The sequence below is a fragment of the Camellia sinensis genome, chromosome 8, assembly GCF_055761805.1.
Source record: "Camellia sinensis isolate YWXY chromosome 8, ASM5576180v1, whole genome shotgun sequence".
NCBI classification, from domain to species: Eukaryota; Viridiplantae; Streptophyta; class Magnoliopsida; order Ericales; family Theaceae; genus Camellia; species Camellia sinensis.
The window spans coordinates 176,317,422-176,343,635 of record NC_138968.1 but is presented as its reverse complement, the minus strand read 5'-3'; the positions used below and the strand labels follow the sequence as shown (position 1 = coordinate 176,343,635).

The 26,214-nt window shown below is 34.9% G+C and overlaps 2 protein-coding genes across 4 annotated transcripts; both read right to left on the bottom strand.

The window, feature by feature from the left end:
- Positions 1-657: 657 nt before the first annotated feature.
- LOC114262825 (14-3-3-like protein B) lies at positions 658-9,070 on the bottom strand. The gene is made up of 7 exons (XM_028203241.2): positions 6,175-9,070; positions 5,784-6,090; positions 5,578-5,665; positions 2,484-2,593; positions 2,242-2,390; positions 1,470-1,519; positions 658-961 (listed from the first exon to the last, which is right to left on the bottom strand). The coding sequence occupies exons 1-7, from the start codon at positions 6,245-6,247 to the stop codon at positions 959-961; spliced, it is 780 nt and encodes a 259-aa protein (XP_028059042.1). The 5' UTR covers positions 6,248-9,070; the 3' UTR covers positions 658-958.
- A 150-nt stretch (positions 9,071-9,220) lies between these two features.
- LOC114262824 (alpha-1,2-mannosyltransferase ALG9) lies at positions 9,221-23,346 on the bottom strand. Of its 3 annotated transcripts, none has more exons than XM_082884183.1 (11): positions 22,968-23,346; positions 18,846-18,933; positions 18,581-18,740; positions 18,171-18,388; positions 17,744-18,039; positions 15,197-15,311; positions 14,970-15,108; positions 12,206-12,402; positions 11,992-12,081; positions 11,542-11,685; positions 9,221-9,365 (listed from the first exon to the last, which is right to left on the bottom strand). In XM_082884183.1, exons 1-10 carry the CDS (start codon positions 23,246-23,248, stop codon positions 11,554-11,556), a joined length of 1,716 nt encoding a protein of 571 aa, XP_082740309.1. In that variant the 5' UTR covers positions 23,249-23,346; the 3' UTR covers positions 9,221-9,365; positions 11,542-11,553. The 3 variants fall into 3 exon arrangements, with proteins under 3 accessions (XP_082740309.1, XP_082740310.1, XP_028059041.1); XM_082884184.1 differs by lacking the exon at positions 9,221-9,365 and adding an exon at positions 10,636-10,942; XM_028203240.2 differs by lacking the exon at positions 9,221-9,365 and having other exon boundaries at positions 11,355-11,685.
- Between the last annotated feature and the right edge of the window lie 2,868 nt (positions 23,347-26,214).

Sequence of the window (26,214 nt, the reverse complement as noted above, 5' to 3'; positions counted from 1 at the left end):
TGTCAATACTTCGTCTAGACTCTCCTTCCACACACCCAAAACAATGAAAATAAACCGCAAAAAATGTCTCGTAACTCAAATTTTGTGACTCAAAAGTGACTCAAATGGCTAAAACGACATCGTTTTTGCCATTTTTATGTTGTTCTGTACTCAAAACAACGTCGTTTTGGCCATTTGAACCACAAAATTTGAGTTACGTAGCATTGTCGATAAACCGCTTACAAAAAGAGCATGAATTTGTTCACATACTCTATCAAGTAATGTTGATAAACCACACACTCATTGGTTAAAAATATTATGCTATTTTAACCAATGATAGAGCATGATTTGTTGACAGTTTATCAGAGAGAACATAGCATCATGACCAAGGGCACATCCCACCCCTCAAGGTCCACACCATGAATCCCCTTGGGGTTCTTATTGAAGACTATAATTGAAAGAAAAACGCTATACAAATTAACAAATCTTATAAATGAATAATTATTGACAGATATAGCATGCAGACTTTGAAATTTGAAATTTGAAACCAAACCCATTTGAATAAAACATTAAGGGCAACTCGTGTGTGTTTTAGAAAAAGTTTGTAAAATCTGTTAATTTGTATAGCACGCACTACTCTAATTGAAATGTAAACACAAATTTAAGCAGAGCCATATATGAGATAATAGCGAGTCCTCACACATAAAATAAGTATAAGGTGATATCGATGAACAACAGATAGGCGGGGACAGCTAGGCCAATGCAAATGGAACGGAACTGCCCATTCCAGACTTCTACAATTATATGTCAGTAACAGTGACACAAGACCAGACAATGATACAGAACAATTACAGAAAGGGTTTCTGGATTCTCTCTCAACTTAATTAAACACACACTACCAAAGACAGGAAACGGAATCATCCTCACCAAGTCGACTCATTAGAAAGAGGGGGGGAGGGGGGGGGTCTTCCATGCAACTTCACTGCATCAAACAAAAAAAAAAAAGAAACAAGCAGTCCATGTGTGAGAAAAGGCTCAAGAATGATCTTTTTATTTATTAATTTATTTGATGAGAAAGGAGCTATATCAAAAGTATTTTCTACTCATAAACAGGGAAAACCAACTAGGTCTGGAGGGAAATCGAAATGAAATGAAAGAAGCTAAATTCATTTCTTTTGTTTGGCAGGGTAGGAAAATGTGAATAAAATGAATAATTAATTGTTTAAAAAAATTGTTTGGTTACCAACAAAAAATGAATATGTATAACTAATTTCATTTCCGTTGACAAATCCAAGATCCAAACATAATATTAGGTTGTGTTTGGATCATGGAACGGAAAAGAAAAGTGAAAATAAAAAAATAAAAGCCTGACTTTTCCCTTCATTTTTCCTTTATTTTCACAAATCCCTTCCCCAATTCATAATCCAAACAGTCATAATGTTCCAAGAAAAGGAAAATAAGTGATTGAGGAAAATAAGTGATTGAGGAACCTCGGTTTCATCAACTCCAGCTTTGGCAGAGATCTCCATCTTTTGGTCTTCTGTTGCGATAAATAAAGGCACATAGCAAGTTAATACCGAAAAAATAAAAAGAAGATAAGCCTCCTCTAATGCGTATGAGAGGTTTAGGTGGGTGTGGAGAGAAATTTTGGGGTGTATTTAGAATCACCCCTCAAATGATTGATGCTACAGAGCTAAAATGTTCATCATGGAAAAAAGGAATAACCATGCTAGTACCAGTGAGAATTTTTGGTAAATAGAGGAGACATTAGCAACGGCAACTTCTCAAAACAAACATCCTTTTCCCTTTATTTTAAAAACAAAAGGCACACCCATAATCTTCTTATTTTTCAACTTTAACACAATGATGCACTTTCAAACTCTCGGTAATCCTAATCCTATGTTTGACATCGAAAATCAGGAAAATAACCAAAGAGTTGGAAGTGACAACTCCCCTTTTCAAACAGAAAGTGGGAGGAGCTGTCATTTATCTACTATTAGTTTTATTTTCCACATAGAAAGAATTGACTAACACACAGATCAAGTGTTGACACATGCCGCTGTTGTAGCAGGACACCTAGTGAGTGTGAGACCAGTATGCAAAAACAGTCGAAGGAAGTAACTTAAATTAGATTTAAACTCATAATGTAAACAGAGCAGAGAAAGTAAATGAATAATTCGAAGAGAAAGCAAGATCAACATTGTTACAGGTAAAGAAAAATCAGGCTGTATAGTCACATCAACTAGAATTTATACAGAATACCTCCATCTTCAGGGATGTCAGAAGTCCACAAAGTAAGGTTATCCCTCAAAAGTTGCATAATTAAAGTGCTATCTTTGTAAGATTCCTCATTCAGGGTATCCAGTTCAGAAATAGCTTCATCAAAAGCTTGCTTCGCCAGGTGGCAGGCCCTAATGTTAAATTAACCAAAGGGTAAGATTCTACTGAATACAAGCATCACATAACTAAATCACAATTATTATGAAGACACAATTAATGCATACCTTTCAGGCGAGTTCATAATTTCGTAATAGAAGACGGAGTAATTTAAAGCCAAACCCAGTCGAATGGGGTGAGTGGGAGGTAAGTCAGTATCCGCAGTAGAAGAAGCCATCTGCAAACAGACAACAATTTAATTGGGAAGTGATCATTGTTATATTGAGCATACAAAACAGTTCAAACTCCCAGAAATATCGAGGATGTAATGTTAACAAAACATGGGGTAAAATCCCACTGGAAGCAAGCGACACTTAAAAAACTTAATATAATTAGACAATTACATGCTATTGTCCATTCTTGTACAAATCCTGATTTTAAGGAAATGTACAAACCAATATCTACTTCTCAATACAGAGAACATGTGGAAGGCTACAGATTTAAGAAAGTCAAAGGGCAAATAGCAAGGGAAGAATAAAGGGGATCCAGTCATGTTCATTTCCATACAAATTCAAAATCATCAGCCTTCACATAAAGACTTCCAATAACACATTTGTTTGTATCTATGTTACCTGGAATGTGGATCGTTCCAGTACGAAAAACGGGAACAAAAACGTGATACACCACATGCTCTAAAATGTGGTACGATATGAATAAACTTGTATATATTATATTTGCGCATTTAAGGTACTTTTAGAGTAATTTTCTTTTAATTATTAGGCATCTAATAAAATATAATTTTTCTACGACCTATTTTTTATGTTTTGAAAAAACTTTACTTACCTTAAATTTTAATTCATTATATTTGATTTTTTCTTCCTAAGGAAACATTTAAAAAAATTTATTGTAAAAAACCTTTGGGATTGTTTCAGATTGCTGAATTTACCGTTTTGGATCATAAGTGTACCATATTTTTGGAATGTGCGTATTGGTACGTAATTCGCTAGGGTATTAGCGTTTTCTGGTAACATAGTTTTGTATATAATGATCTGAGATGGATCAGCATCATGTTGCTTGTAGCATCTCAAGGTACCAGGCAAAGAAGGCTAAACTAAGCATATTCTACTTCCATATCAATGTAATTATTTTTCATTGTAAGTTGCGTAGTAAGAACCAAAAACCCTACTTATATGACTATCATGTTGCAAAAGTAACATGAACAGAAAACTGCATCCCTGTAGGCATTAAGTCAGATTCCTATGAAAGCAACATATTCAATCCCCAAAAACCCTCTTATATAAATTGAAGTTAAGGGACTCAAATTATTCTGTCCGAGCCACAAAACATGGTTGAGATTGCAATATTGCGGTACCACCGAAGACATACACACAAATATATCTATCTATCTTCTATACTATTATAAATGGAAGGCTTGAGATGGTGCTGATGTCTCGTTTTTTGGGTTTTTCCAAAATACCCGTCTAGCAGTTATGTGGGCAGTATATCCTAAATAATGGGTTTTTTTTTTTTTTTTTTTTTTTTTTTGAATCTCTCAAATTTTGATTTTTTCAAATTAATTTATATTTTCAGATTTTGAATTCAATCATATAGTTTACAATCTTATTTTTTGAAACAAAATGATCATAGGCGCATGCATCACATGTGCCATCCTTCTCGTGTATATATATATCAATTGTCATGACTAGGGATGGCAATTTGAAACCGGCCCGACGGGAATCCCCGATCCTGACCCCGATTTAAGCGGTTTTTCCCCGAAAAATATCCCTGACGGGAAGGTGACGGTATTTGAAAATCAATCCCCGATCTGTCACGGGCCGGGGACAGTGATCTGTGTTTGATCCCCGGCCCGGCCCGGCCCGATCCCCGTCCCCGTCCTCGGCCCCATCCCCGAAATTCCCCGAAGTGAAATTACTTTTATACCCCTCATAATAATAATAATAATAATAATAATAATAAATCAAACCTAACCTAACCTGTGTATTAAATTTCCCCGAAGCTTCTCCCGTACTACCTGTGTATTAAAAAACCAAACCAAACCTCTTTCCTTCGTCTCTCTCTCTCTCTCAACTCTGTCTCTCCTTCTCTCCATTACTCTCTCTCAACTCTCCTCCTCTCTGTCAACTCTCTCACTCTCAACACCACACCGCTGTCCCCGATCTCTTCTTCTCACCGAACTAGTGTCGATCCCTCACCTCTTCCTTACCTCTAATCTCTCTTTTCCTCACATCTAATCTCTCTCTCTTTCTCACCAAACCAGTGCCGATCTGACAGAGCACCGAACCAGAGCACCAATCTGAGCAGAGCACCGGATCGATCTCTCTGTGCCGCGATGCCAAAGTCGATTGAGCAGATGAATCTCTCTCTCTCTACTTAGATCTGAGCAGATCGATCTCTCAATCTCTCTACTTAGATCTAATATAAATTGTTGTTGATGTTATTTATATAAACTGTTTGTAGATGATGTTGATAGATGATGTTTGTTTGTTTTTATTTTTATTTTTTGGATCGAATGTTGATGATATTGAATCTGCCACTACTGTTAGGTTTTTTTTTTTTTTTTGGTCCGGAGAATTTTCGGGGTCGAGGAAACCCGATCCCCGATAGGGGGCGGGGATGGGGATGATGATTGGTTCCCCGTCGGGGATCGGGGCCGGGGCCGGGGAGATGTTTACCATCGGGGACGGGGAGTGCGATCCCCAGCCCCGCCCCGCCCCGCCCCGTTGCCATTCCTAGTCATGACGAGAATGCTAAGATGAATTAGATTACTATAAAGGCATTGAAAAGGTAAGAGTTAAAAATAAATGCTTTAGAGGTAATGGCCCGCTCAATTAAAAAACAATCTTAATTGAGTTCGCGCATTATCTGATACAAAAACACTAAACCGGTATGTTTATAATGAAGATGTGTACAAGCAATCTGTGCATATAAAAGAAGAAACTAGTAGAAAATAGACAAAAGGATGCACTTCATAATAATCTTGTACTAGCATATCCTCAGAGGTTTAGGCTTATAGAAACTACCTCACTTGCAACCTTCTCGACCTTATAAGTATAAATACAATATTGCAAAAGGAATTACGGAGGAATCTGACTAACCGATGATCAATTAACTAAAAACCAAAAGGGCTTAGCAAGAGACTTCACATGAGTAAAACAGAGCTCAAAACGACCAACGAATAGAGAGACTGAACAGTTGGTATACCTGGTATGCCTTGAGTGACAGATCAGCAGCCTCTTTCTTCTCATTACCAGCCTTGAACTCTGCAAGATACCGATAATAGTCTCCTTTCCTGCAACCGCAAATATTTTTTTAGCATAAAAAGCTATACATATACTCTGATGTGTGTGCATGTAGAGAGATAGATAGATATATATATATATATATAGAGAGAGAGAGAGAGAGTAGACATTTTATAGTAGAAAACAGTGGACTCTCCACCAGAACAGGAAGGAATGAGATGCTCATCAATGACAGTCATAATATCACCGCAAATCTCAGTGAGCTCCGACTCCACCTTATGCCTGTACTCCTTGATCCGCTTGGCGTTCACTTCGTTCCCTTTAGACTCCTCCTTCTGCTCAATCGAAGACAAGATCCTCCACGACGCCCTCCGAGAACCAACCACGTTCTTGTACCCCACAGAAAGCAAGTTCCTCTCCTCAACAGTCAGTTCCACATCCAGATTCGCAACCTTCTTCATCGCATCCACCATCTCTGCACACAAATCGGTCAAACCCTAACCCTATCCCTAATCGAGTGATCAAAATCAAGTTCAGATTTCAGATCTAGATTACTAACCGTCATAGCGTTCGGCTTGCTCGGCGAGCTTGGCGATGTAGACGAAGGTCTCGCGGTCTTTGGAGGAGGCCATGGTTGATCGATCGGAGCTCTACTTGCTCTCTTATCTCTCTCCTCTTCCGTCGCTGTCGAATTGGGGAGAAACTGGAGAGAGAAAAGCCAGGTAGAGAGAGAGAGTGAGTGATGGAGGGGGTTAGGTTGTGTTGTGCTGTGTGGTGTGGGCGTGAGAGAGTGATGCAGGGGGTTGGTTTTTTTGAGTGTATTTAACGGACTGACAATGCTGCGCAGTTCAAATTTTGTGATTTAAAATTGATTTAAATTGTCAAAATGTTTTGATCATTTGAACCACTTTTGAGTCATAAAATTTGAGTTACAAGACATTTTTCTTAACGGACAATGGTGTGAGAGGTGGGGTACTGAGTAAAAATGTTGGGTTGGGTTTGGTAAAGTTTTGTAAATATGATTTGAAAATATTTGTTGTATTTTGAGTTTGTGAGTTTTGAAATTATGATTTAGATGTAAAAAATTTATTTGGTAAAAGAGTTTTGAATTGAGTAGCGAATTTTTGATGTAACGTATGATATTTGACATAAAAATTTACAACTCATAACTAAACATACAAATCAAAATTCTATTAAAGCACATAAAAAAATTTAAAAATTCGAAAAATACTTTTTTCGAATATATAAAAATTAACCTATAACAATCAAAAAAAAAAAAAATCTACTGTTACGGTCAACCGATGGAACGTTCGGTAGGACATCCGGTGGGACGACCAGTTAGGCAAAATTTGAAAAAAAAAAAATTTGAAAAACACACCCCAGACAGAGTTTTCAACAGAGTTGTCAAAATGTGATTTGAGAATTCTAACCAAACATCATATTAGAATATATGTGTAAAATCATTGTTTGGAAACATAACTAAACACATTGATTTTAAAAAATTTATCAAATTTTTTTTTAAATGTTTTATTGAGTGTGGATTTATATCAGACATGAGTGGAGATTTATATTGGACTCATATAATATGAGGTTTATACTCATATAAGATATTTAGTAATGGTGTTATATGTACTATACTAACTAATATATCAATTAATGTTATAGTATTATTACTGTTCTTATTTGCTATATAAATTATAAATATTTAAAATATTATATTATTTATTAATACATTAATTAATATATATATATTTTTTTTTTATTACACGAAAATCCTCCCTACCCTCTCGCAAGTCCAAGGCAGCGCCCCTTGCAGAGATCACCACGGTGTCCTGTTAGCCGTTTTGAGCGAGGAGACTATAACTTAGGAACTTGCCCCGACCTCCCAAGACAAGCTCCGTTTAAGTCAGGACCCGCACAGCGAGAGAGTATTGAATCCACACCAAATGCTGATTAGACAACTTGAGGTCCAACCTCTTAACCAACTGTACTTCGCCTAGAAAATTGGCCAAAAAAAAAAAGAAATTGAACCTGTGATCTTGGAACTTAAACCCCAAACCTTAACCCAAGCCTCACATTATTCTTTGGTCTCTAACATTATTAAAGACGGCAACAATGCTACAGATCATTAAATTTCTACCACTAATGATGTGGCAAGTAAAAAAAAAAAATAAAACAAAAATTAAGACACAAAATACATGTGATACTAATTAGTGGTCCGCATCATTTTTATAAAGACTAAGAGTTAGAAAGTAGAGGCCAATGAAGATGTGCCACGTAAGGAGCGCTGTGTCGGGTTGCTGGAAGATTGATTGGGTTGGACTTTTAGGTGCAGTGGGAGGTAGCGTTGCGTCAAACGATTCTCTTGCACTTACAGTTACAGAGCATCTCTACCAGCATATTTATTTTTACATTTTTCTAATTTATTTTATTTTATTTTGATGTGCATTAACATCAAAACCCAACTTTTATCATAAAAAACAGAAAAAATCAAAAGTGTGTGTTTGGTCAGCTTCTCTAAATATTTTTTTTTTTTTTTTGTATATTTTGTTTGTTTAAAGTTTTTAAAAATTAATTTTACATTCACTTTTGAAAACTCTTTTTAAGGCAAAAAAATTTGGACTAATCAGTCATCTCTCAGACATCCAGTTGGTTGACCGGAATAGTACTAATTTTTTTTTTTAACAATTGACACCTATTATTTTTTATATTTCAAATTTTAAAAAAAAAATTATGAGTTTCGAATAAAATTTTGAGTTGTGTGTTTGGTTATGAATTGTAAATTTTTGTATCAAATATCATATGTCACATCAAAAATTTAAAACTCAATTCAAAACTATTTTTAAAACTTTTTTCAAAACTCCTAACTAAAACAAATTTTTTACACTCAAATCATAATTTCAAAACTCTTCCAAACACCACCTAAATTCTTTATAGTATTTTTTAATAAAATTACTTTTAAATAATTAAAAATTAATTTTATAAAAATTAAGAGTATAATAATATTAAATTAAGGATATAATAATATTAGCAAAAATTAATTATACAAAAAATTACTTTACTAATCCGAATTTAACTCAACCGACCCTCTATCACATTTGATATTTTTAAGATTGAGTGCCACCCAGGCTAGATAAAAGTTTAACCAGTCACCGTTCAATATTCACTAGTTAATTAATTTTTTATATTTTTTCTCCTCTCTCTTGTGTGCTTACTAATTTAAGAATAAACCTTCGTAACTCGAAAAAAAGTTAGCCCGAGTGGCTAGAATACTAAAAACGATATCGTTTTGAGTATTTTTTTTCTTTCTTTTTCTTTCTTTCCCTCTTGTATCGTTGAAACAGAGGGAGAAAGAGAGAGACGAAAAGAGAGAGAGAGGGGAAGAAAGAAATGGGAGGGGGAAGAGAGAGAAGCACCCATCACCGGCGCCGCTATCACTGACGCCGCCATCGTTTTGGGCATAGATCTGTGTATAATGATGATGATGATGATGATGTGTTGATGACGATGTGTTGCTGTTGATGATGATGATGATGATGATGTGTTGATTTTGATTTTTGATTTTTGGGTTTGAATCTCTCTGATTTTTGGGTTTAATTTTTGAATTTTTGGGTTTTATTTTTGATCTTTAAAAAAAAGAGGATGTGGTGTTCTTTGTTGTTGATGATAATGATGATGATCTCTCTCTTTCACACAGCTCCCTCTTCTCTCTTCCTTCTCCTTCTTCTTCTTCTCCTTCTCCTTCTTCATCTGCAGAGAGAGAAGGAAAAAAAAAATTTACTATCCAAAACGACATCATTTTGAACAGTCGAGCCACTCGGGTCAAAAGAAATTCGAGGTACAAAAAAGAACTACTAATTTAAATTTAAAAACAAACATAATGAACATTTTAAAGAATAATGGACTCATTATGAGTGCATCGGTTGTTAAATTATTAGGAAATGGGATGGATTTTGAGACTCCAATGGACTCTTAGAAGATTTGATAAGGTTGCCAGATTTTAATATAGTTGCTAATTGTGAGAGAAAAGAGAGAGAAAAAGATGAAAGTTTATGCCCAAAGCATAAGATATAAAGGAAAGAGAGAGAGAGAGAGGAGAGAAAAAAAATAAGGAAAAAAAATAAAAAACACCGACATATTTTTTAAAAACAATTATTTTTAACAAATATTTAAATATATTCATTGCGACACTCACTCATTAAACAAACAAACCTTGGCATACCAAATGGTGTCTCACTTTTTTCACTTTATGTTATATAGCACACAATTTTAATATTTTTATTAGAAATGCTCTCAATTAAAATGATTAGTGTATATAAAAATTGACTAGTTAAAATAGAAACACGTACCTTTTGATAAGCTATTTTAACTAATATTTATGGAGATTCATCATAGCTTTTCAATTTTTTTTAATCTCATGCTAGACTTTAAAAAATAAAAAAAATAATAAAAAACAACTGAAAGATTATGATGTGTTTGTAACAATAACTTACTAATATCACAAATGACAATGAATAATTGCGCTTTCATTAAAGGTGACAACTCCACTTTAACCTAGTATGGGATATATTTTTTCCCAATGAGGCAATTAGGAGAGAATGAAATTTGCTTAATATATAATGAAATTTGTTAATGGTGTGTTTGGTTGAGGGATTTGAGGAGGGATTTGGAAAGGAAAATGGAAAAGGTGTGTGAAACTATGTGAAATATAGGCATGATTTATTCACATTTCACCTACCTTTTCCATTTCCCTTTCCAAATCCCTCTCCAAATCCCCCAATCAAACACAGCATAAGAATATTCTAAGAAGACTTGTTTTTTTGGGTAAGTACTAAGAAGACTTGTTAATAACCTTAAAATAATTTATTTGTTTTTATGAGAATATGTGCAATAAAAAACATATAATTATTTTAAATTTTGTTAACTAATAATTTTAAAGCATACATTAACCCAAAAAGAAATTAATTAATATAATTGAAATAAAAAAAAAAAACGGTGCAGAGGCATACAGGATCATGACTAGACAAATTGTTATCCCTCACAGTGGTATATTTATATACATACATATTTATATACACTCAAGTGGATCTTATTTTTAACATAACACACCATTTAACACATTTTAACTTTTCCGCTAATACCACAGTCACTAACTTGACAAATCTTCAGAGACAAACAAAATTAGGCTCCACTTGTTAGCACTCCTACCATATGACACTAACATACATAATTTAAACATTATTATTGGAAACATAGAACTCCAATGCTGAAATCTGAAAATAATGTACCCAGAATGCAGCTCAATATCAGGGGTTTAATCACATGATCTGTAATAAGTGTTGAACTAAGAATTATTCACAGAATTTTAGTAGTCGGTGGCATTGGACCCAACACAGGTTCATTCGAGAAAGTGTTTTATATAATGGGTACGTCACATGGCTAACATAACGTGATGTACCTTTCCATTCATTAATTAACACATATTGTAAAAGTAGAATCAGATGAGTGACTTTGTGCTCGGCCCAAGGTGCTAGTTGTTCACCCACATCAAATTTTGACCCCACTTTTCGCCACATGTCAATTAATGAATGAAATGGTACACCACATCATCTCGGCCACATAGCATATTTGTTACATCAAACACTTTCTCGGTTGAGGGTGGCATCTCCATGGCCGAAATTTACATATATTTAGGAAATCATCAAAGTTAGCTTAGAAAAAGTCAATAAACTCAGATAATTAACTATCCAAGAGGATCAATTAATTAGTAAAACCAACTTAATCCCAAATCTTGTACAAAACTGTTTCAACTCAGAATAGTTCTAATTTCACTACGCAACTCGGGTCACTGAATTGAACCTAGGATCATCACTGACTGTTAAAATACAGATTCAAACACTTTTTCGAAACAAAAAAGAACACACACCTGCATATTGTGTCATTTTGGAATTCTCTTAAGTAGCCTGTATGTGCCAAAAACATTCTTATGCTGCCACAGGTATGGGATGAAGAATGACCGGTAAAAGGGAGGCGAGAGCTGCCTGTCCAGATACGGTAATGCAGCTACAATCTGAGGTGCATAAAAAAAAATATCAATTAAAAACTAAAAACTATATAAAACAAAGGGGAAATCTCAAATCAGTTGAACAATACTCGTTTATTTTTTCATTTTCAAAGGTGCAAGTAAGTTTTGTGTTTAGTGCAAGTCTTTCCTGTGTGCCAGACTTGCAACAAAAGATTTCCATGTGTAGTGCAAATTTTCTAGTCTATCCCACTTATACACAATTCTCCCTAAAATAAATAAGAACTGAGAGAGAGAGAGAGAGAGAGAGAAGAAGAAGAAGAAGAAAGAGGGGGGGAGGGGGAGGAATTCTACCTCCCATGTTGACAAATCACTTCCTCGAGAAGGGTAAGGTCGTTGAAGCTGCAACTCAATGAAAAAAGTACACTTTTCAAGATCCCGGAGCTGCAAAATGATAAAAATGCCATTGCTTTATTTCAAAAAAAGTTTCAGGACAAAAAGAGAGCATAGCAATTATAAGAAAAAAAATGTTTATAAATGAAATAATTTGTGGAAAGCATCTAATTACATATTGCTCATCTGATGCCTTGTTCTTATTGTTAAAATATGGTGGTGCCGCTGCAGTTCCGCCCAAAGTTGAATTAAATGGGAATGGAAGAAGACCCTTGAACCCGTCATCTATCCATCGAACTTGACCCACGTGATCAGGAATGAAGAATGATGATGGGAAGCGGTGCCATTCACTTCCAACACAAACCACAGAACCTGCATTGCATGTGAAAGAAAACATGGGCTCGCTTCACTCCCAGTATTAAAAAAGAGGCAGCCTTATGTCAATATGAGCTCATCTAGAGATTATTGTTGAATATAGAAATTAGAGTATATAGAATCTTTTTATTTTTAATATTATGTATCTAATCTATGATTGTGTCAATCACTAATTTAATATTGTTTCCTTATTTATGTTGCTTCCTAAATTGTATCTTGAATCTATTATATATACATGGCATCTACCTCATTTATGGGAAAAGTCAAATAATTATTTTTATTATTTTTTGTATCAGAACTAAGTTAAGTACCTAATAATCTTGCTTCACTGGCGGACGGTAACCTTGCCTTGGCCGCCTGTTGGACCTCAACCTATTTCACTGCCATATTTTCTTTCAGTATCACTTCGCAGTGATTTCTTCCCCTATCCACTAGTTTATTCATATCCTAAATATCTCTATCATATTTTTTTTTAACTCGCAACCTAATTTTCTGTGTGTTTCTGTTCCACTTTGTTTTTCCCTCTATTTCAACCTCAAATAGATTTCTATTTTCAAACCTATTTGAGTCCGAGAGGGGATACCATACCTATATCATGTTGAGCATGGTAATGTACCATGTGAACCACCTAAGCCGCCTTATCTGACACACAACCCAAGTCATCCCCTCTGGCGCACAACCCAAGTCGTCCCTTTGGCGCACTACTTAAGCCGCCCCCCCTCGCGCACTTTCTAATAAGACGCCCCCCCTCGCGCACTTTCTAATAAGACGCCCCCTGGTGCACTTAGTCATCTGTTGTCATCATCGCCCCTGGTGCACTTAGTCATCTGTTGTCATCATCGTTCAACACCACATCAGAACGCTTGCTAATTCAACATCCAGTTCTCTACATCGATCCAACATGACCCCTTAAACTGTCCTGACATTGATTTTGGTTAGTTCCTACAACGGTCCGACATGACCCCATAAACTATCCCGACATTGATTCCGGTCAGTTCCTACAACAGTCAAGCATGACCTAAACTGTCCCGACATTAGTTCCAACTAGTTTCTACAACGGTTCAGCACGACCATAAACTATCTCCCCGACATTACTCCGGCCTCTAATGTCGACCAGCGTCTTGTTGGTTGCTGACTAGAGTGTTTCCTGGCCATAGATGCTTCAACAGCTCTTCTAAGGTAGTTCAGTCCCTATTATTTTCCCTTTCTAGGGTGTGGTGCTGATGTATTAAGCACTTTTTTATCTAGTAGACTACCAGATTCGTTCGGTAACATTTATTTAGACTAGCTGTTGTGTTTTTTCCGGCTTCTTCTAGTCATCCCTTGGCAAACTGCAATTGTTGAATATCTTCACACCAGCTTGAAGAAGAGTGTTGAATATAAAAATTAAAGTACATAGAATCTTTTTATTTTTAATATGATGTATATAATCTGTGATTGTGTCAATCAGTAATTTAGTATTGTTTATTTATATTGCTTCCTTATTTATATCGTTTCCTAAATTGTATCATGAATCTATTATATATACATGACCTCTACCTCATTCATGAGAAAAGCCAAATAATTCTTTTCATTCTTTTATTATGTGTACACACTATAAAGTGGAGAGACATAAATCTCATCTATGTAAGACTAGCTTCATCAGCCAAATTCTTCTTATCCCCTATGACACCTAGGATCCACGCCCCACTTGAAGAACGACCCAGCTATAGCTTTGAGATTCTTGTTAGCTTGCAAAACATTTTGATGAGGATTTTTCTTTTTTCTTTTTTAGAAACTTGCTAACCTAATCAAATAAGTCTGATTGATATTGAAAACACGCAGCAAGAAAAGGAGGATAAGTTCTGAATAATAACCAAAAGAGGAAAAACTAACCAAAAAGGGAAAGATAACGTAAAAATAAAAGGCACGCTAAGTCAGATAACAAAATAAGTGCATAAAATTCATTAAGAACTCTTAGAAAAACAAAAACAAAAGAAAAGAACTACTAGAAAATTTGGGAATTAGTCCTAATACTGACAGTATTTGTGAATCATGGATGTTCAAAAAAGTAGCATATGATGAATAAACTATAAAATTGTGAATATAGCATATGTATATATACCAATGTATATGTAGAGCTTCCTATACTGATTTACCAAATGTAGCAATGTTTTATGCTATTTCAAGATCAATACAAAATACTTAAGGCTCAGTTTGGTTAGGATGAAAATGGTAGTAAGTGAAAGAAATGGAAAAAAATAAAAATTTCCTAAGTTTGTTTAGCATAAAAGTGGTGGAAGTTATAAGAAAATTAAGTTTCTACTAATAATAGCATGGTAACTAAGTTTCCAATTTCTTGCAAAAAACACAGAGAAATACAAGAAAGTTTAAATTTGTTATAAAAGTAATTACTTACAATTAGAATTCCTATTTTCTTATAAACTTTTCATCCTAATCAAATTCATACAAGAAAATATATTTTTTTCCCTTTTCTGTTCTCTCACTTTACTTTATACCATTTTCACTTTCCATCATTTATTTCTTTCTAATCAAATGGAGCCTAAGGGGAAACTGATTCTTACCCGTCCCTACATCATCATGGTACTCCAAATGTTTGTAAATTTCCATAGGAGCAGAATAACCATGAATAAGGGAGAAAGTCCGAGCATGGGAAGAATATAATATGAGGCCCAGAACCAAAGGTCTCAAACCTTTCGCTATCTACATAAGCAAGTAAACAAATATAATCAGTAATCCGCAACACTCAATCGGATCACTACAGATAATAACAATCTCAGTTGAAGCTCACCATAACAAGCACATAATTATGATTGGGATTGTACTTGTCTCGGAAAAAATCAGGAAAGATCTCAATGACAGCTGAGGCAGCTACACAGATAAGTGGGTATATTGGATAAAGGAATCTGCAATAACAGTTAAATAAATGTCATTAAATGCATCTATAATCTGCAGTAAATTAATAACACTTCAAGCTAGACTGTATAACACAATCTTTTAGTAGTGACTATCTTCAGCACCTAGGAAGCCTAACCAAGAGATTTGAAATCCAAACTGGCCAACAAAATAAGGAAGCACCTTGATGTGAAATTTTAGTGGTCAGGTCAGTGCCGCTAGTAAAATCCACAAAACCATCTGGTATTTGGTAAAATTGTGCCAAATGTCATGGATAAAAGGGAAAACTTGCAGAAAGAAAATAAGATTTTTAGCTTTTTTATCAAGTTGTTCTATCATTAATACCCAATCTCATATAAATCTTTGTTATAAATGAAAACAGCCTAGTACATGCTGGCAACACAATAGCCATTTGTTTACCAGTCAAGTTATTCACCAACTTGTTTTATTGACTATGTCATTAGCAACATGTGGAACCAAACCCCTTGTACGCAAATGGAGTATATGGATCTTTTCTTGTTAAAATACAAGATGTGTGTGTTGTCCATCAATTTGTTCACTATATCCCAGAAATTAAACAACGCACATTTTATTCTCTCTCTAGTTTGTCACCCTACATCTGTTATAGCCAATGTCCTTCAGTTACTGGTAGGTACAATGATATGTCATTCAGTTACAGACTCTGTAAACTATGGTTTCCACCCAGCATCAATTGAAGGTACTTAGAGCACTAGGTCAGATGGGCAGACCACCCAAAACAAGACAACAAAGTTATTTCCCACTTATTAGCATACTAAAGTTCTCACCAGCTACACACATCTGTTGCCACCCATATGCAACTAGTTGTCAAATCTGTTGTCAAGAAGTGCACTCTTGCAGCGGCTCCAAGTAAGAGCTCATGCTCTAACATTGCATGCCAAATTGTCACTGCCATACCATGTAGCAGCAGCAACAGGTGCCGCTCCAAGGTTTTTAATTTTGCTTTTTTTGGCTGTGTTGTTGCCCATCCAACAACATCATACCGCAGATATGAAGGACTTGGCTCACATCCTGTGGCCAGAACACACAGTTTTCACTCCTATTTTTGCTTCTTTTCCTCCTCTTTCAACCCTATGAAAGTAACTTTTCTGGTAAGAAGCGATGCACCAGTGAAAGATAAGGTTTTATCGTCGTTATAGTGAATAAATCCATTGTTTCTGGCCAAGATAATAAGGTTATTTGTTATCAGTATTTCACAAAATATTGTAAAATTAATGACCAATTTGAAACCATGTGCTGAACTGCACTCAAGAAGAACCATATAAAGGCAACGAATCAAACAGGTCATTACCCAATGTTGGTCCTGCCAAGACAAACTGCTGGGAAGGGATGGAGTCAATGGACAGCACTATTTGCATGAATTGGCTGCCCTTAATTTTAATCCTCAAGTTTGACCACTTTAATTTATGGTTGGCAACCAGTGCATGATTTCAAATCCTTGTCTGTGTTTGAGGCAATATTAAATGCACAAATCTTTCTTCTCATCTAGCAAAAATAATAATATAAATTAAAGGGGATGTGACAATCCATAATTACAAAAGATTAAATGGGCATGTAACAGAATTCATGCCATACTTTGACAATGACAAATGGCAGTAATTCACATCCTTTACACTGGGAATCAATGTTTTGAAAAGCAGTTCCAGTCGTCGTGACGATTCCAGTGACACGGTAGCAGTTGCGGGGTGTAAAGGTCGTAGCGTAACGATTGCGGTAACCTGAACCGTGATTTTTTTAATTTTTTTCGCACAATTTGAACAAAACTTACCGATATGCATATATATATTTTTCAGAATCACATTTATTGGGGTTTAAAAAAAATTGATCAATTTTTGTTAATTTTTAAGTATAATCCAATATATTTCTTATTTTCAAATCACTATAAAAGGAGCTTTTCATATTTTATTTCAATAGTTAATGATTTTAAGAATAATTGATTTTAAATGTCTACAAATTATTTTTTACCAATACCTAAACTAACTGAATAAAAAATATTCACAATTATTAAATGAAAGTATTATAAAATAAAAATTGTGCCATACCATAAATTTTTAAAAATATATATATATAAAGAAAAAAAATTCATATAAGATTTTTTATTTGGGCTTAGATCACTTGAATATTCATTCTTTTTTTGTAAGCTTTTTTTTAAAAAAAATTTGGAAAAAAAAAGCTATTTAGAATATTATAAAAGGGTGTAACGGTGTCTAACAGACTGTTACGGCCGTTATGTAACATCAAAACGGCCGTTACACATGTAAATTTCTGCCACACCGCTATAGCGGCCGTAACAACTGGCGGTAACCACACAACCACTACATAACGGCTGCAGCCACTTTTTAAAACCTTGCTTGGAATAAACAAAACTGTTGGAAAATATAAAGAGGCGTGGAATGAATCTAACCTTTCTTCTTTGTGTGGCTGCAGAGACATAAATGCCAGCCAAATATAGATAGGTGAGATGACAACCAACAAGTCTGGAACATACTTCTTCTTTGCAATGGGCAGGATCCCAAGGAACAGCAACGCAAGAACAAAGCAGAAGTTGAAATTATTAAATCCATTCTTCAGATAAAACAATGGCCCTTCAGTTCCATACAAGTGGCTCTCACCACCCCCTAAGACATTATATATCAACAGATTCAGAACAGATGACGTCCATCTCTTGTAATGGTAGTAGTCAACAAGTAATGAGAGTGCCTGGAAGAAATCCAAAACATTTGTCAAGTAATTTGCAATACCACAATTAGCTTCAGACAATTATAAATTTGTGCTGCAAAGCATGAAATTCAGGGGAAGAAATTATGAGCAACAATTTGACGTTAACTTACCAGAAGCAAAAGTGATGTGACTGCCCCTGCAAGAAATGCTTGTTTGAACTTTCTAATCAATGAGTAAATTGTTATGGGAAAAAAAGCCAAAACTGAGAATGGCCAGCCGAGAATAACCCCGATGACTGCAACTGCAACTGCCATGGCAGGTTTCTCAAAGAGAAATAGAGCAGATGAGAGAGATATGGCGTACATTGAGAATGAACTCGGCAATAAACCTACAAACAAATTCCAGATGATGAAATGTAAAGATTCTGACAAGAATAACATCAACAAGAATTTCACAGTGAAAATAAGGATGAACATGGAGAGTACAGCAAAACGAATATTTGGCTCCTACGACTTTACTGTAGTTTATAACAGCAAAATGCGAGAAAATGGATAGCAGTAGAGTGAAAAGGCCTACTTACTCGTGCTAGCAAAAAAACAACCACTAGTTAAGCATAGCATTGCAAGTGCATAAGTAGCAAGGCGTTTTCCATATTTCCTAGAAAGAGCTACAACCAGAGCAGCCTCTGTGATGACAGAGAGGAGACCAAGAAAGATTCTTACAGCATAAAACACTCTCACCTGGAATGGTAGAATACATTAGTTCAAGCATAATTAGTTGAGGAGATGAAAAATGCGCAAGGTCATCAAGAGAATAATAAATTTGAAAGTGCCAAATTATCTTACTTTTTCCTCACTAAACAACAATGAAGCTGGTCCACCGACTACTTTATGAAAAAGAAGGTATAGGTATGAGCGAAGTGCAAACTGGGAGCTGCAGTTGACACATTTCCACAAAAAAAAAAAATTATCATGGACAAAGTTCCGAAGCACTTCAAGCTCTAGCAACAATTTTGAGCACCTTAAAACAACCTAAGGTCCTAAACAATAATATTTATCAAAAAAAAAAGGGGGCGAATTACACTAATAATCCTTATAGTTTGGGTTTTGTGTCACTTTGATCTCTGACTTTTCAACTGTGACATATTTGATCCTAAATTTTGAATATTGTTTCAAATATGGACAATTGAAAATACAATTGGTCAATTTCAAGGGTAAAGTCATAAATTTAATAAAATATAAACTAATTTGACAAAAATAAATATCAAAAAAATATTTTTTAATTTTTAAAAATTATTTCTACCTACCAAAGATAAAATTAGATAAAATTGATAAATCTTTTAAAATTTTATTTATTTATTTATTTTACCAAATTAATTTTTATTATGTGTTTAGATGATGATCATGTAATGTGTGGCTATTAGGAATCAATATATTTAATATATAAAATATTTTTAGTTTTGAATTTTTTGATTTAATGGATTGGTTTAATAATGATATCAAAGTTGTCGCCATATTTAAGTTTTGAAAAAATAAAAACTAATTTAATGAAGAAAAAAAAACAACCATCCCTTACATGATTATCATTCAAACACATAATAAAAATTAATTTGGTAAAAAAAATAAATGAATGTATAAAAAATTTATCAATTTTACATAATTTTATAGAACGGCTATTAAACCAACGATTTTGTATAGAATGGAGTGTTGAGCAACCAAGAAACAACATGTAGATAAGATGAATGTGGTTGAAATAAAAATGCTAAGGTAGATATGTGACAAGACTAGACAAGACAAGACAAAATTAGGAATGAGTGTATTCGAGAATGGGTAGCAGTAGCACCGATAGAAGATAAGTTGAGAGAGAATCGATTGAGATAGTTTTGTTATATTCAACGAAAACCAACAGAGGTAGTAGTGAAGTGATGTGATGCGATGCTGTAACGGTAGATGGAAGTGTTAGGGGACAGGATAAACCTAAATTAACGTTGGCTAACGCTGTAAATAGAGATATAAATCTACTTAATTTGACTAACGAAATGGCCTTTAATAGGGCGTGTGGAGAAAAAGAATTTACATAGCCAACCCCATTTGATGGGACTTAAGGCTTAGTTTGGTATGGTATTTTTGTCAAATTAGTTTATATTTTATCAAATTGACTACTTTGCCCTTGAATTGAATAGTAATATCTTCAATTGTTTTTATTTGGAACAATATTCAAAATTGATTATCAAATGTGTCACAATTGAAAAGTAAGGGACCAAAGTGACCCAAGTCCCAAATAATAGGAACCGTTAGTATAATTTGCCCAAAAAAAAAGTACTAAACAATAATATAATATATTATTCCAGAAAAAGGCAAATTTTGATCTCAATAAGCATGATAAATTAGGGAGTCCATATTGAGAGATATCCAAAATAACATGAGTGAAGATCATAATGCAAGTCACCAAGAGCCAGACAGGAAGAATCAGTTTCTAGAGAGAAACATTGAGAAGGATTAAATTACAAGCGACTGTTTTTTACAAGTAAAATTTTATTCAGATTTCAAAGAAAAGGCATTAAAGGGGGTGCCACATTATTGTTTTTCTTTCTTGATAAGTCAAATTACATGTGGCTCATAGAACACACCTGTCTTGAAGAGTAAAGACTATAGTCAAGTAGTAAACTCTAAAAGAGAAAGCCAGGTATGACATTTTTGGTAGGTAATTGTTTTGCAGATGAAATTAAGTCATTTCTTCAACTAAGAATATCTAAGCTTCAATGAAAAGTCTGAAGAGACAATATCATAGCATCCAATAATCCAAGAACTTTCGCAATGGGAAGGTAAAGTCGCTGAATCAGGATCCTCTCCTTGCATTTCCTACTTGCAAGCACATTGGGCCCACTTTTAGGGCCAATTTTGATAATCCGAACCGTTCATATTTTAAGATTTGTTCAGTATATCATACTTGTAAAAAATCAAGTTGATCGGATATCAGAAAGCATGTGTTCAGAAAACTCGAACTAAAAACTATTTTTTTAAAGAATTTAATAAACAGTTTTCCAAACACATGCTTTATGATATCCGATCAACTTGATTTTTTCCAGGTACGATATACTGAACAAATCTTAAAATATGAACGGTTCGGATTATCAAAATTGGGCCTAAATGTGGGCCCAATGGGTTTGCAAGTAAGAAATGCAAGGAGAAAATGCAAGAAGGGGATCCTGATTCGTGGAGAATAGCTTGACATCCAATCTTTTATTAAAAACCTTTGACTGAACAGATAATTTAAAATCACCTAGCCCAGATTGTTGGCTAAAATCATCATAAGCTAATGATTTTCAGTTTTTTACTTCTGAAGAGTACTTTGAGCTTAATTGGCAATGCTAAGAAATGAGTGGCCCTAACAGTTATAGTATTTAACAATCAGAGAGGAAAGAGATATTTGAAACACAGCCCCTACAGATTCTTTAGTGCTACAACGAGAGGCATATTTCTCGAGGTCGATATTTGTCAAGAAGAATGTAGCTCGTCTCATGTATGACTAGCTCACTGCTGTCAAGAAAATTTCCAATTCATTGTACTTGGATTTATGGGGATAGAAGTCATTTTTACTCATACAAATCACTTCTGTAATAATGAGGCAAGCGGATCTAGCATTTAAAAACACTAGAAGCCTTAGTATGAAGGTTACACAATCGTTCTCTACAACCACCTTCGGTGTGACATGATTACCGCTTTACTAACCAAATCAAAAGGACTTATAAAAAATAATATGAACAATCTCATCTCTAGTGTTTGATACTGAAACTGATCTACATAGCAAATAAGAAGTAACTTAATGCATATTATTTTGTTTATTTGGGAACTAAGGAGCATGGACATGGATACGAATGCTGACACGGACATGGGACACGGTGATTTTAAAAGAATGGGGACATGGACACAGACACGGCGGAAATACGACAATAAAATATGTTTTCATATATTTTTATTTGCTATCTAGATTAATATTACATCCACAAACAATCAATATTAACAAAAACTAACTCTAATTATATTTTTTTTAAATACTTTTAAATTAAAATTTACAGTTTATATCTTCTTCTTTTTTTGGATGATCTATTAAGTATTTAAATCTAAGAAAAAAATAAATAATAAATATTCAACATTCATCAAAAACACTAAATAAAATGAAAAAAAAGACAACTTAACATGTCCCTAGTGTATCCGACACCGATGCGACACTTATTTTATAGTGTTGGTGCTTCATAGTTTGGGAACCTTCCTCAAAAGCCTTTACAATGATCAGCCTATTAACTATTCGAAATTGTCTCTTTTCCTGGCATCCGTGGGGTTACTAATTTAAAATAAAATATAAAATAAAAAAAGGACCACCATTGAAGTGCTGATCTAGAGAATGCAAATGATACGGTCCAAATGGAATCAATCTCTAGATTACAACAAAAGGGGGAGTTCTTCAAAGGGATCAAACGCAAAGACAGGCTGTGCTTCCACAAGACAAGAATATGTATGGGAGGTAACATTAGACTACACCACAGATTGGTCTTCTGATAATATATACATTTTCAAATCTCATATTCATGTACCAATTCTGTCGAATTCAAAGGCAATACATTCTCCAAGAAAAATTACAATGTCATGGCCTCAAAAGTTAGGGCAACTCCAACACTTGACTCAAGCCCATATCAAATTCAAATTTGAGTAAAAATCAATCAAAAACCTCTCCACTCCTGAACTCAAACTTTTATCAAATTTGAGTTTTACCCAAATCAAGGGAGACTCAAATATTTACTCAAATTTACAATTCTGCCATCACTAACATTTTTACTCAAAGTTAAGCTTAAATTTGAGTTTGTCCATTTGGAGTGCTTCATTTCAAACTGAACTTTTACTCAAATATGTTTACATACATATATATATATATATATAGAGAGAGAGAGAGGGTGGGGGGTTTTGGACCTGTATTCCCAAGTCTGGAAGCCAGATTTGTAGATGAGATAGTGAAGAGGCTCCCAATAGTTGAAGACCTCGTCGCAATCATGTATGATGTTCGATGTAGCGCTCATGTACCTTAGCACACCTAGGGCCAACAGTGGGAAAGTCCACCCCAATCCCCTGTCCACCTCGTCTCCGCCGTCCGATCTCTCCGGCTTGTCGAGCTTCGTGTACGACGTAGACGACGACGATGAAGAAAGATCCGACGGCACTGGCCGTCTCTGCCGCGTCGTAGAAGAAGCCATTCTGCTACTCTCTCTCTCTCTCTCTGTTTTCTCTTTTCTAGCTTTCGCCTGCTGTGCAACAGTCCTCTCAACAGGCCGGTCTTTTTAAAAGACACTCCGGCCCGGTTCAGAGATATTCATTGCTTCCTAATAAAGAAACCTGGACACATATTGGGCTGCAAAAGAGGGAGGTATGCTTTATCAAGCCCAACCCACTAATAAATGGGCCTAGCCCTTGTTTGGCGATTATTTACTTAAGATTTTGAGTTTTTTTTTTTTTTTTTTTAAAGTCTCTAATATTAAGATTGTTGGGGCAATCCCACATCGCGTAGGGAGACGAACCGACTTCATCTTATAAGCGTACTGGCCCTTCAATCTGTTACAACGCGTTTTTCCCCGAAAAGGAACAAAGCCGTGAGGCCGACTGGGCTCCGCGCCCACCTTGCCAAAGCCTACAATATTATGGCAGGCGCCAGGCACACGCATTTGGCGCTAGAAGGAGGGCTCGTCTCTTCTCCCGATGTTACGGGCCCAGTCCGCTGGGGGTTATATTGGGGCAATGTCACATCACCTGGTTGGACAGACCGACTTCATTTTATAAGTGTACTGGTCCCTCAACCTATTACAATGCGTTTAAAACCATGATGGGAGACAACCAACTCCGTCCCTCAATCCCAAAGCGGGCATATATTGCTGGCTGAGTTATCCAGCACTCACCCAAACACAACGCGTTTAAAACCGTAAGGAGATGACGGCCAGCTCTGTCCCTCAACCCCAAAGCGGACAGTATTGCGCTCTACTGGCTGAGTAGTTGTAACACCCCAAAAATGCAAATCATAATTATCTAGATTATCCATATGTTAATTATGAATTAATGCAAATGTATCCGTGGGAAATGAGACTTGTGCCTATTATGTGATTGATTACTTTGAAGTAGCATTCGCTATCGTGAGATTTAGAGGTGAGCATGGTTCGGATTGGACCGGACTGGGGGTAAAACTATGACCAATCCGTTATTTACGGTTCCTAAAAAATTGGAACCAATCCAATCCGTTTAAATCATGGAACCAATCCGAACCAATCCATTTAAACACGGATTGGATTGGTTTAGGACCACGGATTCACATAATTAAATAACAAAAAATGTATATATAAGACTTTAATTTCATAAAAACATAAACATAGCGCTATATTAGTTCCACAATAGCAACATGTCTTTCTATAATAGTGACATATTGTTCTAAAATTTAAACAACCATAAAAAAATTGGTTTCACCATAAGTATTTAAACCATTACAAATTAAAACTAAAAACTAACAAACAAAAGTTATAAAAGAAGGTATTATGCGGATTTAGGTTTGAGTTTAGGTTTTATATGGAATAAGAGAAGATACTATGGGGAGAATGTATAATAAAAATATAGACTACTTGTATACAGTTCGGATCGGTTCCAATCCGGAACCGTGGGGTTCAATCTGGAACCAATCCGTGGACTACGGATTTTTAATTGTTCAATCCGGAACCGAACCACGGATTCAAAAAACCAATCCAAACCTATCGGATTGGACTGGACTGGATCGGATTACGGGTTTCACGGATTCCTTGCTCAGCCCTAGTGAGATTAAATTATGGGTATGTCTTGAATATTAATGGCTTATGAGTAACTATGATGGATTATTGATTTTAATTCCCGAATTGATTTGTGAATTGTTGACTAATTAAGAAATGAAGTCGAACATTTGTGATAAGTGCTGAGTAGGGAAAATGAATGATGATATGAGACCGGGATATCTAATCCAGACGTGATACAAGGCATGGTAAGTTTAGAGGGTCAAGCTTCTTAAGATGGGGAGACTGTAACACCCAAAAAATGCAAATCATAATTATCTGGATTATCTATGTGTTAATTGTGAATCATATGATTAATTTGTGCATATCTGTCCAAATTGGCAAATTATTTGTTGAGAATACGACTTTGAAACTGAAATTGACGGCCGAAATGGGTTCAAAAACCAAAATGGAGTACATAGATATGTTAATTGGAATTTTTAGAATAATTTGGGAAGTTTAGTTTAAAATTGATTTCGTCTGATTCGTAAAGTCATGTTTGACTCTCATTACTTGTATTGAGTTTAGAGATGGATAGTTAAAGCCTAATTCACATTAGTGGAATTAAATTTAGTATAATTGATATCATAATATGTTGAGAATTAATTTAATTAAAGTGAATTTGTTATAATTCAATTCAATGGAATTTATTGCTTGAGCTTAGAGGAAATTAGGGATTAATTAAGCTTCCTAAACCTATTCATCATTTTAAGTAGAAAATAAGAAGTTAGTGGGTTTTGCTGGAAAATATACGACTAGAGAGAGAGTTCTTGAGAGAGAGCTTAAGAAAGAAAAAAAAGAAGAGCAAGAAGAAGAACATGGAAGAAGAAAAACTTTGATCTCCACAAATTGATCAACTTAAGGTAGGAATTCTCTTCTAATTTCATGAATTTGACTTGTTATATGTCATAACCCGCTCCTCGTACACAAGGGTGTAGCATCGTGATGGCCAATAACTGAAGTTACATTCGACTAATTCTTAAATAAATTACTAAACGCAAGCGGGAAAAAAAAATATTTAAGTGAGGGTATTAAAATAATCATTGGAGTTTCTATTTAATTAAAAAAAAATATTTAAGTAAGGGTATTAAAATAATCATTGGAGCTTCTATTTAATTAAATTGTTAGAGCTGAACTATGTCTACAAAGTGCTTTGAGCCTACCCCACGTGCTAGCCTTGACATGTCACCTGAAAGTGGTAAACAACTATAAGTACATGGCAGAGTGAAAAATATTATACTAAGAACATAAGGGCATAAAATTCACCATGGATAATTATTGGCTAACAAAGCTTGATATTAAAATACAGAGTATATAATACAGAGATCACTTGACATATAATACAGAAATAAAATAATTACAACCATAGTACAGAACGG

Excerpts from the sequence above, each read along its gene's own strand:
- LOC114262825 (XM_028203241.2), bottom strand. The coding sequence starts at position 6,247 with ATGGCCTCCTCCAAAGACCGCGAGACCTTCGTCTACATCGCCAAGCTC. Across the intron at positions 2,594-5,577 it reads TGTCACTCAAGGCATACCAG|ATGGCTTCTTCTACTGCGGA; the intron begins GTATACCAACTG and ends GTCTGTTTGCAG. Across the intron at positions 1,520-2,241 it reads TGACATCCCTGAAGATGGAG|AAGACCAAAAGATGGAGATC; the intron begins GTATTCTGTATA and ends TTATCGCAACAG.
- LOC114262824 (XM_082884183.1), bottom strand. The coding sequence starts at position 23,248 with ATGGCTTCTTCTACGACGCGGCAGAGACGGCCAGTGCCGTCGGATCTT. Across the intron at positions 15,312-17,743 it reads CAGCCACACAAAGAAGAAAG|ATTCCTTTATCCAATATACC; the intron begins GTTAGATTCATT and ends CTGTTATTGCAG. Across the intron at positions 15,109-15,196 it reads ATAATTATGTGCTTGTTATG|ATAGCGAAAGGTTTGAGACC; the intron begins GTGAGCTTCAAC and ends TTGCTTATGTAG.